At 38.8% G+C, this 13,413-nt stretch overlaps 1 protein-coding gene across 1 annotated transcript; it reads right to left on the bottom strand.

Annotated features, from left to right (window-relative positions):
* Nucleotides 1–926: 926 nt before the first annotated feature.
* On the bottom strand, nucleotides 927–1,135 carry LOC309962440 (DNA-directed RNA polymerases I, II, and III subunit RPABC4-like). Its single transcript, XM_082840295.1, has one exon. The coding sequence runs from the start codon at nucleotides 1,109–1,111 to the stop codon at nucleotides 935–937; it is 177 nt and encodes a 58-aa protein (XP_082696421.1). The 5' UTR covers nucleotides 1,112–1,135; the 3' UTR covers nucleotides 927–934.
* Between the last annotated feature and the right edge of the window lie 12,278 nt (nucleotides 1,136–13,413).

Below are 13,413 nucleotides of genomic sequence, written 5' to 3'. Positions count from 1 at the left end.
TTTAAAAATCTTGAGTATGGTAGTACTTTGTATAGCACATAATAAATTTATAGAACTTACTATTTGAGGATGGTAGTAGAAATACCTCTTTTTTTTTTAAATGGTACAGTTAATACTTTGAATGTGAGAGACACACAAAGCTATTAACAAAGTTGAAATATATCAAATCGAATCCTGGAACAGATGGAGTATCTGAGCATCCATATCCCTAAGATCAAGGCAATAGCTTTAAACAGTCATCCAACAATTCAGTGTAAACCAACTCATTTTTTTACTATCCTGAAAGCTGAGTTTTTTACCTTAATGGATGATTACACCTGGGAAATTGTACCTGCCTTAATAGTCTGCTTCATCCACTTCACTTCGGGTTGACTTTGCCTTACAGAAAGCAACCATTAAAGTTTATTTTCCCTTGCCAAAGATTTTAAAAGTAGTCAAGCATTATATACAAATACAGAAAGGCCTATGCCAAGTTAACAAATGAAAATTTTAACTCAAAATGAGATACGCACACTGACAGTAAGTGCATTGGTATACTCTATACAAAATGATGCTGGAGAGTTTACAAACAATTGGTGATGTAAAACAGTGGTTTCCTAGGAACTTACTTAATCAGACCTTTAGAGGGCCCTAGCAAACTTCATTTTTAACAAGGGTGCCAGATGATTCTAGAATTTGATTAAAGTGTAGTTTGGGGAAGCACTTTTAACCTTCATTGTGTGTCAGATTACATATAAAATTAAATTACAAACCATGTAACAGAACAAAAAATAATATCCTTATATAAACTATTAGTAGATACCTAAATACAATATGGCTTTTAAAATGAAAACATGTGTGTATAGTTGTATTCATAAAGTACACTAATCAAAAGCTATACAATATTAACAGCAAATCCAAATGCAAATGAAGATATTCCTCTGAATTTCGTGTTTCATTGAGCATCAAAAAACACCAATCTTTTAGTCCTTTTCTTGTGCATTATTCTGTATCCACATTCTGTGCATCGGATTGGATCCCTTGATTTTATTTCATTTTCTGTGTGACATTCTCCACAGATATATATCATTGGCTGTTGATTTGGGAGTTGAACGTCCTTCTGGGTGTCCATTGTTGTACCCACATAACTTGGAGAAACTTCTCTGTGCTTGCAAACAGATTCTGACTCACCACTGTGTCCCCTCTAAGAGTTTTATAGTGTCCGGTCTTACATTTAGGTCCTTCATCCATTTGGAGTTTATTTTTGTGTATGGTGTTAGGGAGTGTTCTAATTTCATTCTTTTACATGTAGCTGTCCAGTTTTCCCAGCACCACTTATTGAAGACTGTCTTTTCTCCATTGTATATCCTTGCCTCCTTTGTCATAGATTAGTTGACCATAGGTGTGTGGGTTTATCTCTGGGTTTTCTATCCTATTCCATTGATCTATATTTCAGTTTTTGTGCCAGTACCACATTGTCTTGATTACTGTAGCATTATAGTATAGTCTGAAGTCAGGGAGTCTGATTCCTCCAGCTCCGTTTTTTTCCCTCAAGATTGCTTTAGTGGGGCTTCCCTGGTGGCGCAGTGGTTAAGAATCTGCCTGCCTATGCAGGGGACATAGGTTCACACCCTGGCCCAGGAAGATCACACATGCTGCGGAGCAACTAAGCCCATGCAACACAGCTACTAAGCCTGCGCTCTAGAGCTCACATGACACAACTAGTGAGCCTAGATGCCACAACTACTGAGGCCCGTGTGCCTAGAGCCTCTGCTGTGCAACAAGAGAAGCCACTACAATGAGAAGCCCTCGCACTGCAACAAAGAGTAGCCCCCACTCGCCACAACCAGAGAAAGCCCGCACACAGCAACGAAGATCCAATGCAGCCAAAAATTTAAAAAAATAAAAAATATATTGCTTTGGCTATTCAGGGTCTTTTGTGTCTCCATACAAATTTTAAGACATTTTGTACTAGTTCTGCAGAAAATGCCATTGGTAATTTGATAAGGATTGCATTGAATCTGTAGATTGCTTTGGGTAGTGTATTCATTTTCACAATACTGCTTCTTCCAATCCAAGAAAATCCTGTATCTCTCCATCTGTGTCGTCTTTGATTTCTTTCATCAGTGTCTTCTACTTTTCTGAGTACAGTTCTTTTACCTCCTTAGGAAGGTTTATTCCTAGGTATTTTATTCATTTTGTTGCAATGGTAAATGGAATTGTTTCCTTAATTTCTCTTTCGGATTTTTCGTCATTAGTGTATAGGAATGCAAGAGATTTCTGTGCATTAATTTTGTATCCTGCAACTTTACCAAATTCATTGATTAGCTCTAGTAGTTTTCTGGTGGCACCTTTAGGATTATCTATGTAGAGTATCATGTCATGTGCAAACAGTGACAGTTTCACTTCTTCTTTTCCAATTTGTATTCCTTTTATTTCTTTTTCTTCTCTGATTGCCATGGGGAGGAATTCCAAAACTATGTTGAATAATAGTGGTGAGAGTGAACATCATTATCTTGTTCCTGACCTTAGAGGAAATGTTTTCAGTTATTCACCATTGAGAATGATGTTTGCTGTGGGTTTGTTGTATATGGCCTTTATTATGTTAAGGTAGGTTCTCTCTGTGCCCACTTTCTGGAAAGTTTTTTATCATATATGGGTGTTGAATTTTCTCAAAAGCTTTTTCTGCATCTATTGAGATGATCATATATGGTTTTTATTCTTCAATTTGTTAATATGTTGTATCACATTGATTGATTTGCGTATATTGAAGAATCCTTGCATCCCTGGGATAAATCCCAATTGATCATGGTGTATGATCCCTTTTTATGTGTTGTTGGATTCTGTTTGCTAGTATTTTGTTGAGGATTTTTGCATCTGTATTCATCAGTGATATTGGTCTGTAATTTTCTTTTTTTGTAGTATCTTTGTCTGGTTTCAGTATCAGGGTGATGGTGGCCTCATAGAATGAGTTTGGGAGTGTTCCTTCCTCTGCAATTTTTTGCAAGAGTTTGAGAAGGATGGCTGTTAGCTCTTCTCTAAATGCCTAATAGAATTCACCTGTGAAGCCATCTGGTCCTGGACTTTTGTTTGTCGGAAGAATTTTAATCACAGTTTCAATTTCATTACTTGTGATTCATCTGTTCATATTTTCCATTTCTTCCTGGTTCAGTCTTGGAAATTTACACCTTTCTAAGAATTTGTCCATTTCTTCCAGGTAGTCCATTTTATTGGCATAGAGTTGCTTGTAGTAGCCTCTTAGGATGCTTTGTATTTCTGTGGTGTCCATTGTAACTTCTCCTTTTTCATTTCTAATTTTATTGATTTGAGTCCTCTCCCTCTTTTTCTTGATGAGTCTGGCTAAAGGTTTATCAATTTTGTTTATCTTCTCAAAGAACCAGCTTTCAGATTTATTGATCTTTGCTATTGTTTTCATTGTTTCTATTTCATTTATTTCTGCTCTGATCTTTATGATTTCCTTCCTTCTACTAATTTTGGTTTTTGTTTGTTCTCCTTTCTCTAGTTCCTTTAGGTGTAAGGTTAGATTGTTTATTTGAGATTTTTCTCGTTTCTTGAGGTAAGATTATACTGCTATAAACTTCCCTCTTAGAACTGCTTTTGCTACATGCCATAGGTTTTCGATCATCATGTTTTCATTGTCATTTGTCTTTAGGTATTTTTTGATTTCCTCTTTGATTTTTTCACTGATCTCTTGGTTATTTAGTAACATATTGTTCAGTCTCCAGGTGTTTGTGTTTTTTATGTTTTTTTCCCTGTAATTTACTTCTAATCTCACAGCGTTGCAGTCGGAAAAGATGCTTGATATGATTTCAATTTTCTTAAATTTACCGAGGCTTTATTTGTGACCCAAGATGTAATCTATCCTGGACAATGGTCCGTGTGCACTTGAGAAGAAAGTGTAATCTGCTGTTTTGCGATGTAATGTCCTATAAATATCAATTAAGTCTATCTGCTCTATTGTGTCATTTAAAGCTTGTGTTTCCTTATTAATTTTCTGACTGGATGATCTGTCCATTGGTGTAAGTGAGGTGTTAAAGTCCCCCACTATTATTGTGTTACTGTCGATTTCCTCTTTTATAGCTGTTAGCAGTTGCCTTATGTTTTGAGGTGCTCCTATGTTGGGTGCATATATATTTATAATTGTTATATCTGCTTCTTGGATTGATCCCTTGATCATTATGTAGTGTCCCTGCTTGTTTCTTGTAACATTCTTTATGTTAAAGTCTATTTTATCTGATATGAGCATTGCTACTCCAGCTTCATTTGATTTCCATTTGCATGTAATATCTTTTGCCATCCCCTCACTTTCAGTCTGTATGTGTCCCTAAGTCTGAAGTGTGTCTCTTGTACACAGCATATATATGGTCTTGTTTCTGTATCCATTTAGCAAGCCTGTATCTTTTGGATGGAGCATTTAATCCATTCACATTAAAGGTAATTATCGATATGTATGTTCCTATTACCATTTTCTTAATTGTTTTGGGTTTGTTTTTGTAGGTCCTTTTCTTCTTTCGTGTTTCCCACTTAGAGAAGTTCCTTTAGCATTTGCTGTAGAGCTGAATTTTCTTAGCTTTTTCTTGATTTCTCCGTCGAATCTGAATGAGATCCTTGCTGGGTAGGGTAATCTTTGTTGTAGGTTCTTCACTTTCATCACTTTAAATATATCGTGCCACTCCCTTCTGGCTGGTAGAGTTTCTGCTGAGAAATCAGCTGTTAACCTTATGGGAGTTCTGTTGTATGTTATTTGTCATTTTTCCCTTGTTGCTTTTAATAATTTTTCTTTGTCTTTAATTTTTGTCAATTTGATTACTATGTATCTCAGTGTGTCTCTCCTTGGGTTTATCCTGCCTGGGACTGTCTGCACTTCCTGGACTTGGGTGACTATTTCCTTTCCCATGTTAGGGAAGTTTTTGACTATAATCTCTTCAAATATTTTCTTGGGTCCTTTCTCTCTCTCTTCTTCTGGGACCCCTATAATGCGAATGTTGCTGCGTTTAATGTTGTCCCAGAGGGCTCTTAGGCTCTCTTCATTTCTTTCTTTCTTTCTTTCTTTCTTTTTATAATTCTGTATTTTAATTTATTTTTTATTAATTTATTTTTGGCTACATTGGGTCTTCGTTGCTGCACGCAAGCTTTCTCTAGTTGGTGCGAGCAGGGGCTACTCTTTGTTGCGGTGCGTGGGCTTCTCATTGCGGTGGCTTCTCTTGTTGCGGAGCATGGGCTCTAGGCACGCGGGCTTCAGTAGTTGTCGCACACGGCCTCAGTAGTTGTGGCTCACAGGCTCTAGAGCGCAGGCTCAGTAGTTGTGGTACATGGGCTTAGTTGCTCCGCGGCATGTGGGATCTTCCCAGACCAGAGCTCAAACCCGTGTCCCCTGCATTGGCAGGCGGATTCTTAACCACTGAGCCACCGGGGAAGCCCTGTCTTCATTTCTTTTCATTCTTTTTTCTTTATTCTGTTCCGTGGCAGTGAATTCCACCATTCTGTCTTCCAGGTCACTTATCTGTTCTTCTGCCTCAGTTATTCTGCTATTGATTCCTTGTAGTGTATTTTTCATTTCAGTTACTGTACTGTTCATATCTGTGTGTTTGTTCTTTAATTCTTCTAGGTGTATTTTATTTAATTCTTCCAGGACTTTGTTAAATATCTCTTGCATCTTCTTGATCTTTGCCTCCATTCTTTTTCCAAGGTCCTGTATCACCTTCACTATCACTATTCTTAATTCTTTTTCTGGAAGGTTACCTATCTTCACTTCATTTAATTGTTTTTCTGAGGTTTTATCTGTTCCTTCATCTGGTACATAGCCCTCTGCCTTTTCATTTTGTCTCTCTTTCTGTGAATGTGGTTTTCCTTCCACAGGCTGCAGGATTGTCATTCTTCCTGCTTCTGCTGACTGGCCTCTGGTGGATGGGGCTATCTAAGAGGCTTGTGCAAGCTTCCTGATGGGAGGGACTGGTGGTGGGTAGAGCTGGGTATTGTTCTGGTGGGCAGAGCTCAGTAAAACTTTAATCCGTTTGTCTGCTGATGGGTGGGGCTGAGTTCCCTCCCTTTGGTTGTATGGGCTGAGGCAACTCAGCACTGGAGGCTACAGGCTCTTTGGTGGGGCTATATAGCGGACTCCAGCAGGGCTCACGCCAATGAGTACTTCCCAGAATTTCTGCTGCCAGTATCCTTGTCCTCATGGTGAGACACAGCCACCCCCCGCCTCTGCAGGAGACCCTCTAACACTAGCAGGTACATCTAGTTCAGTCTCCTGTGGGGTCATTGCTCCTTCCTCTGGGTCCTGATGTGCACATTACTTTGTGTATGCCCTCCAAGAGTGGAGACGCCAGTTTCCCCCAGTCCTGTCAGTCATGCAATCAAATCCTGCTAGCCTTCAAAGTCTGATTCACTGGGAATTCCTCCTCCCATTGCCAGATCCCCAGGTTGGGAAGCCTAACGTGGGGCTCACAACCTTCACTCCAGTGGGTGGACTTTTGTGGTATAATCGTTATCCAGTTTGTGAGTCACCACCCAGTGGTTATGGGATTTGATTTTATTGTGATTGCACCGCTCCTCCCGTCTCACTGTGTCAATAGTTGTTCAGCAGTTAGTTGTGATTCTGGTGGTCTTGCAAGGAGAAGTTGATTTTCAAACTAAGTTCCTACTTCTCCATTCTCTGGCCATTGATTAAAGCCTGTGCTATTTCAGTCTTAGCATCCATTTTGTTATTGGCTGTGTAAATCTGAATGGAAAAAGAACCCTCCCTGCTAAGGCAGGGGGCTTTGTCTGGGCTAGGGCCCAAGTGGGGGTGAGGTAGAAGATAGATGGGCCCCTGGGACAAACAGCTGTGTTTGTCAAGTGGAGTAAAATTAAAGCTTTGTTCTCACCCAGACACTCCAAGGACAAAGGTAATGGCAGAAGCTGAGCTCTGCTGAAGTAAAGAGATAAGATGACCACTGCTGAGGTCAAAGAAAATTTCACTGTCTGCACATGTGCAGGAAGACTACTTGGGGGTCAAAAAGGAAGGAGGTGCCACCCCATAATAAGTGTGGACATGCACCCACAGACCTCTGCAGTGGGATCCATCTTAGCAAAAAATTGCACACGTGTAAATTGGTTGAAGATGGCAGAGTAGAAGGACTTGCACTCACTCCCTCTTATGAGAGCACCAGAATCATAACTAACTGCTGAACAATCATCAGCAGGAAGACACTGGAACTCACCAAAAAAGATACCCCACATCCAAATACACAGCCACATCTGTGTCTCACAGAGAGGACAGGGACACTGGCAGCAGAAGTTATAGGAAGTACTCCTTGGTGTGAGCCCTCCCAGAGTCCTCAATTAGCCCCACCAAAGAGCCCGGGTAGGCTCTAGTGTTGGGTCACCTCAGGCCAAACAACCAACAGGGAGGGGACCCACCCAGCCCCGCCCATCAGCAGACAAGCAGATTAAAGTTTTACTGAGCTCTGCCCACCAGAGCAACAGCCAGCTCTACCCACCACTGGTTCCTCCCATCAGGACACTTTCATAAGTCTCTTAGATAGCCTCATCCACCAGAGGGCAGACAGCAGAAGCAAGAAGAACTACAATCCTGCAGCCTGTGGAACAAAAACCACATTCACAGAGAGATAGACAAGATGAAAAGGCAGAGGGCTATGTACCAGATGAAGGAACAAGATAAAACCCCAGAAAAACAACTAAATGAAGTGGAGATAGGCAAACTTCCAGAAAAAGAATTCAGAATAGTGATAGTGAAGATGATCCAGGACCTCGGAAAAAGCATGGAGGCAAAGATCGAGAAGATGCAAGAAATGTTTAACAAAGATCTAGAAGAATTAAAGAACAACGAAACAGAGATGAACAATACAATAACAAATGAAAAATACACTAGAAGGAATCAATTGCAGAATAATTGTGGCAGAAGGACGGATAAGTGACCTGGAAGACAGAATGGTGGAATTCACTGCTGTGGAACAGAATAAAGAAAAAAGAATGAAAAGAACTGAAGACAGCCTAAGAGACCTCTGGGACAACATTAAATGCAACAACATTCACATAATAGGGGTCCCAGATGGAGAAGAGAGAGAGAAAGGACCTGAGAAATAATTGAAGAGATTATAGTTGAAAATCTCCCTAACATGGGAAAGGAAATAGCCACCCAAGTCCAGGAAGCATAGAGAGTCCCACACAGGATAAGCCCAAGAAGAAACACGCCAAGACACATAGTAATCAAATTGACAAAAATTAAAGAGAAAGAAAAACTATTGAAAGCAGCAAGAGAAAAATGACAAATAACATAGAAGGGAACTCCCTTAAGGGTATCAGCTGATTTCTCAGCAGAAACTCTACAACCCAGAAGGGAGTGGCATGATATACTTAAAGTGATGAAAGTGATGACCCTACAACCAAGATTACCCTACCCAGCAAGGATCTCATTCAGATTCGATGGAGAAAGCAAAAGCTTTACAGACAAGCAAAAGCTAAGAGAATTCAGCACCACCAAACAAGCTCTACGACAATGCTAAAGGAAATTCTCTAAGTGGGAAACACGAAAGAAGAAAAGGACCTACAAAAAAACCCAAAACAATTAAGAAAATGGTAATAGGAACATATATATCGATAATTACCTTAAACGTGAATGGATTAAATGCTCCAACCAAAAGACACAGGCTCGCTGAATGGATACAAAAACAAGACCCATATATATGCTGTCTACAAGAGATCCACCTCAGACCTTCGGACACATACAGACTGAAAGTGAGAGGATGGAAGAAGGTATTCCACACAAATGGAAATCAAAAGAAAACTGGAATAGCAGTACTCATATCCGATAAAATAGACTTTAAAATAGAGAATGTTACAAGAGACAAGGAAGGACACTACATAATGATCAAGGGATCAATCCAAGAAGAAGATATAACAATTATAAATATATATGCACCCAACATAGGAGCACCTCAATACATAAGGCAACTGCTAACAACTCTAAAAAAGGAAATCGACAGTAACACAATAATAATGGGGGACATTGACACCTCACTTACACCAATGGACAGTTCATCCAGTCAGAAAATTAATAAGGAAACACAAGCTTTAAATGACACAATAGAGCAGATAGACTTAATTGATATTTATAGGACATTCCATCCCAAAACAGCAGATTACACTTGCTTATCAACTACACATGGACCATTCTCCAGGATAGATCACATCTTGGGTCACAAATCTAGCCTCAGTAAATTTACGAAAATTGAAATCATATCCAGCATCTTTTCTGACCACAATGCTATGAAATTAGAAATCAATTACAGGGGAGAAAACGTAAAAAACACAAACACATGGTGGCTAAACAATACGTTACTAAATAACCAAGAGATCAGTAAAAAAATCAAAGAGGGAATCAAAAAATACCTAGAGACAAATGACAATGAAAACATGATGATCGAAAACCTATGGGATGTAGCAAAAGCAGTTCTAAGAGGGAAGGTTATCGCTATACAAGCCTACCTCAAGAAACAAGAAAAATCTCAAATAAACAATCTAACCTTACACCTAAAGGAACTAGAGAAAGGAGAACAAACAAAAACCAAAATTAGTAGAAGGAAGGAAATCATAAAGATCAGAGCAGAAATAAATGAAATAGAAACAACGAAAACAATAGCAAAGATCAATAAATCTGAAAGCTGGTTCTTTGAGAAGATAAACAAAATTGATAAACCTTTAGCCGGACTCATCAAGAAAAAGAGGGAGAGGACTCAAATCAATAAAATTAGAAATGAAAAAGGAGAAGTTACAATGGACACCACAGAAATACAAAGCATCCTAAGAGGCTACTACAAGCAACTCTATGCCAATAAAATGGACTACCTGGAAGAAATGGACAAATTCTTAGAAAGGTGTAAATTTCCAAGACTGAACCAGGAAGAAATGGAAAATATGAACAGATGAATCACAAGTAATGAAATTGAAACTGTGATTAAAATTCTTCCAACAGGGGCTTGCCTGGTGGTGCAGTGGTTGAGAGTCCACCTGCCAATGCGGGGGACGCAGGTTCGTGCCCTAGTCCAGGAAGATCCCACATGCCGCGAAGTGGCTAGGCCCGTGAGCCGTGGCCACTGGGCCTGCGCGTCTGGAGCCTGTGCTCCGCAGTGGGATAGGCCACAACAGTGAGAGACCCACATACCGCAAAAAAAAAAAAATTCTTCCAACAAACAAAAGTCCAGGACCAGAAGGCTTCACAGGTGAATTCTATCAGACATTTAGAGATGAGCTAACACCATCCTTCTCAAACTCTTCCAAAAATTTGCAAAGAAGCAACATTCCCAATCTCATTCTATGAGGCCACCATCACCCTGATACCAAAACCAGACAAAGATACTACAAAAAAAGAAAATTACAGACCAATATCACTGATGAATATAGATTCAAAAATCCTCGACAAAATACTAGCAAACAGAATCCAACAACACATTAAAAGAGATCATACACCATCATCAAGTAGGATTTATCCCAGGGATGCAAGGATTCTTCAATATACACAAATCAATCAATGTGATACAACATATTAACAAATTGAAGAATAAAAACCATATATGATCATCTCAGTAGATGCAGAAAAAGCTTTTGGCAAAATTCAACACCCATATATGATAAAAGCTCTCCAGAAAGTGGGCATAGAGAGAACCCACCTCCACATAATAAAGGCCATATACAACAAACCCACAGCAAACATCATTCTCAATGGTGAATAACTGAAAACATTTCCTCTAAGGTCAGGAACAAGACAAGGATGTTCACTCTCGCCACTATTATTCAACATAATTTTGGAATTCCTCCCCATGGCAATCAGGGAAGAAAAAGTAATAAAAGGAATACAAATTGGAAAAGAAGAAATGAAACTGTCACTGTTTGCACATGACATGATACTATACATAGATAATCCTAAAGATGCCACCAGAAAACTACTAGAGCTAATCAATGAATTTGGTAAAGTTGCAGGATACAAAATTAATGCACAGAAATCTCTTGCATTCCTATACACTAATGATGAAAATTCTGAAAGAGAAATTAAGGAAACACTCCCATTTACCATTGCAACAAAATGAATAAAATACCTAGGAATAAACCTACCTAGGGAGACAAAAGACCTGTATGCAGAAAACTATAAGACACTGATGAAAGAAATTAAAGATGATACCAATAAATCAAAAGATATACCATGTTTTTGGATTGGAAGAATCAATATTATGAAAATGACTATACTATCCAAAGCAATCTACAGATTCAATGCAATCCTATCAAATTACCAATGGCATTCTCTATGGAACTAGAACAAAAAATCTTAAAATTAGTGTGGAGACACAAAAGACCCCGAATAGCCAAAACAGTCTTGAGGAAAAAATACGGAGCTGGAGGAATCAGACTCCCTGACTTCAGACTATACTACAAAGCTACAGTAAGCAAGACAATATGGTACTTGCACAAAAACAGAAATATATATCAATGGAACAAGGTAGAAAGCCCAGAGATAAGCCCACACACCTATGGTCAACTAATCTATGACAAAGGAGGCAAAGATATACAATGGAGAAAAGGCAGTCTCTTCAATAAGTGGTGCTGGGAAAACTGGACAGCTACATGTAAAAGAATGAAATTAGAACACTCCCTAACACCATACACAAAAATAAACTCAAAATGGATTAGACACCTAAATGTAAGACCGGACACTAAAACTCTCAGAGGAAAACATAGGAAGTACACCCTTTGACATAAATCACAGCAAGATCTTTTTTGATCTGCCTGCTAGAGTACTGGAAATAAAAACCAAAATAAACAAATAGGACCTAATGAAACTTAAAAGCTTTTGCACAGCAAAAGAAACCATAAACAAGATGAAAAGCCAACCCTCTGAATGGGAGAAAATATTTGCAAACAAATCAACAGACAAAGGATTAATCTCCAAAATATATAAACAGCTCATGCAGCTCAATATGAAAAAAAACAAACAACCTAATCCAAAAATGGGCAGAAGACCTAAATAGACATTTCTCCAAAGAAGACATACAGATGGCCAAGAAGCACATGAAAAGCTGCTCACCATCACTAATTATTAGAGAAATGCAAATCAAAACTACAATGAGGTATCACCTCACACTGGTTAGAATGGGCATCATCAGAAAATCTACAAACAACAATGCTGGAGATGGTGTGGAGAAAAAGGAACCCTCTTGCACTGTTGGTGGGAATGTAAATTGATACAGCCACTATGGAGAACAGTATGGAGGTTCCTTAAAAAACTAAAAATAGAATTACCATATGACCCAGCAATCCCACTACTGGGCATATACCCAGAGAAAACCATAATTCAGAGAGACACATGCACCCCAATATTCATTGCAGCACTATTTACAATAGCCAGGTCATGGAAGCAACCCAAATGCCCATCAACAGACAAATGGATAAAGAAGAAGTGGTACATATATACAATAGAATATTACTCAGCCATAAAAAGGAATGAAACTGGGTCATTTGTAGAGACGTGGATGCATCTAGAGACTGTCATACAGAGTGAAGTAAGTCAGAAAGAGAAAAACAAATATCATATATTAACACAAATATGTGGAACCTAGAAAAATGGTACAGATGAACAGGTTTGCAGGGCAGAAACTGAGACACAGATGTAGAGAACAAACGTATGGACACCAAGCAGGGAAGTCGGCGGGGGTTGGTGGTGGTGTTGTGATGAATTGGGCAATTGGGATTGACATGTGTACACCGATGTGTATAAAATGGATGACTAATGAAAACCTGCTCTATAAAAAAATAAAATAAAATTCAAAAAAAGAGAAAAAAAAATAGTAATGTGCCAGTATTACTGTCTTACTTTGATAAATGTACCACAGTTATGTAGTAGAAGCAAATGGGTGAAGAGTATAAGGGAAGTCTGTATTCTCTGTAACTTTTCTGTAAATCTAAAATTACTCCAAAATAATATGTTTATTTAAAAAAAGAAAAGAAAATAAAATCAAATTCTCAACCTGCTTGAGACACCATATATACAGGAAGGTCGAGGTAAAAGGAGGGAACTGAGTAAAGTGAGGGAGGAGGACTTCTCTGGAGGTCCAGTGCTTAAGACTCCATGCTTCCACTGCAGGGGGCATGGGTTCAATCCCTGTTCAGGGAAGTAAGATCTCGCATGCTGAGCAGCTCAGCAAAAAAAAAAAAAAAAAAAAAAAAAGAGGGAGGAATATTTATGACTTATCTGAGAACAGAGGTGTGGTATGCTAGGAACTGGGACAACAATAGTTTTACAACACCCGTTTTCAGTCCTTTTATGGGCTCTTCTGGCTCTTCCTGTGGCAATTGTCAACTATCAGGTGTGTTATTTACCATGCAAATGTATTACAATGAGCATATAATGAGGGTCTA

The sequence above is a fragment of the Leucopleurus acutus genome, assembly GCF_964270905.1.
Source record: "Leucopleurus acutus genome assembly, chromosome: 5".
In the NCBI taxonomy this organism is placed as follows: domain Eukaryota; kingdom Metazoa; phylum Chordata; class Mammalia; order Artiodactyla; family Delphinidae; genus Leucopleurus; species Leucopleurus acutus.
This window is presented reverse-complemented; position numbering and strand designations above follow the sequence as displayed.

What these genes read in the sequence shown, in the direction of transcription:
- LOC309962440 (XM_082840295.1), bottom strand. Translation starts at nt 1,111, where the DNA reads ATGGACACCCAGAAGGACGTTCAACTCCCAAATCAACAGCCAATGATA.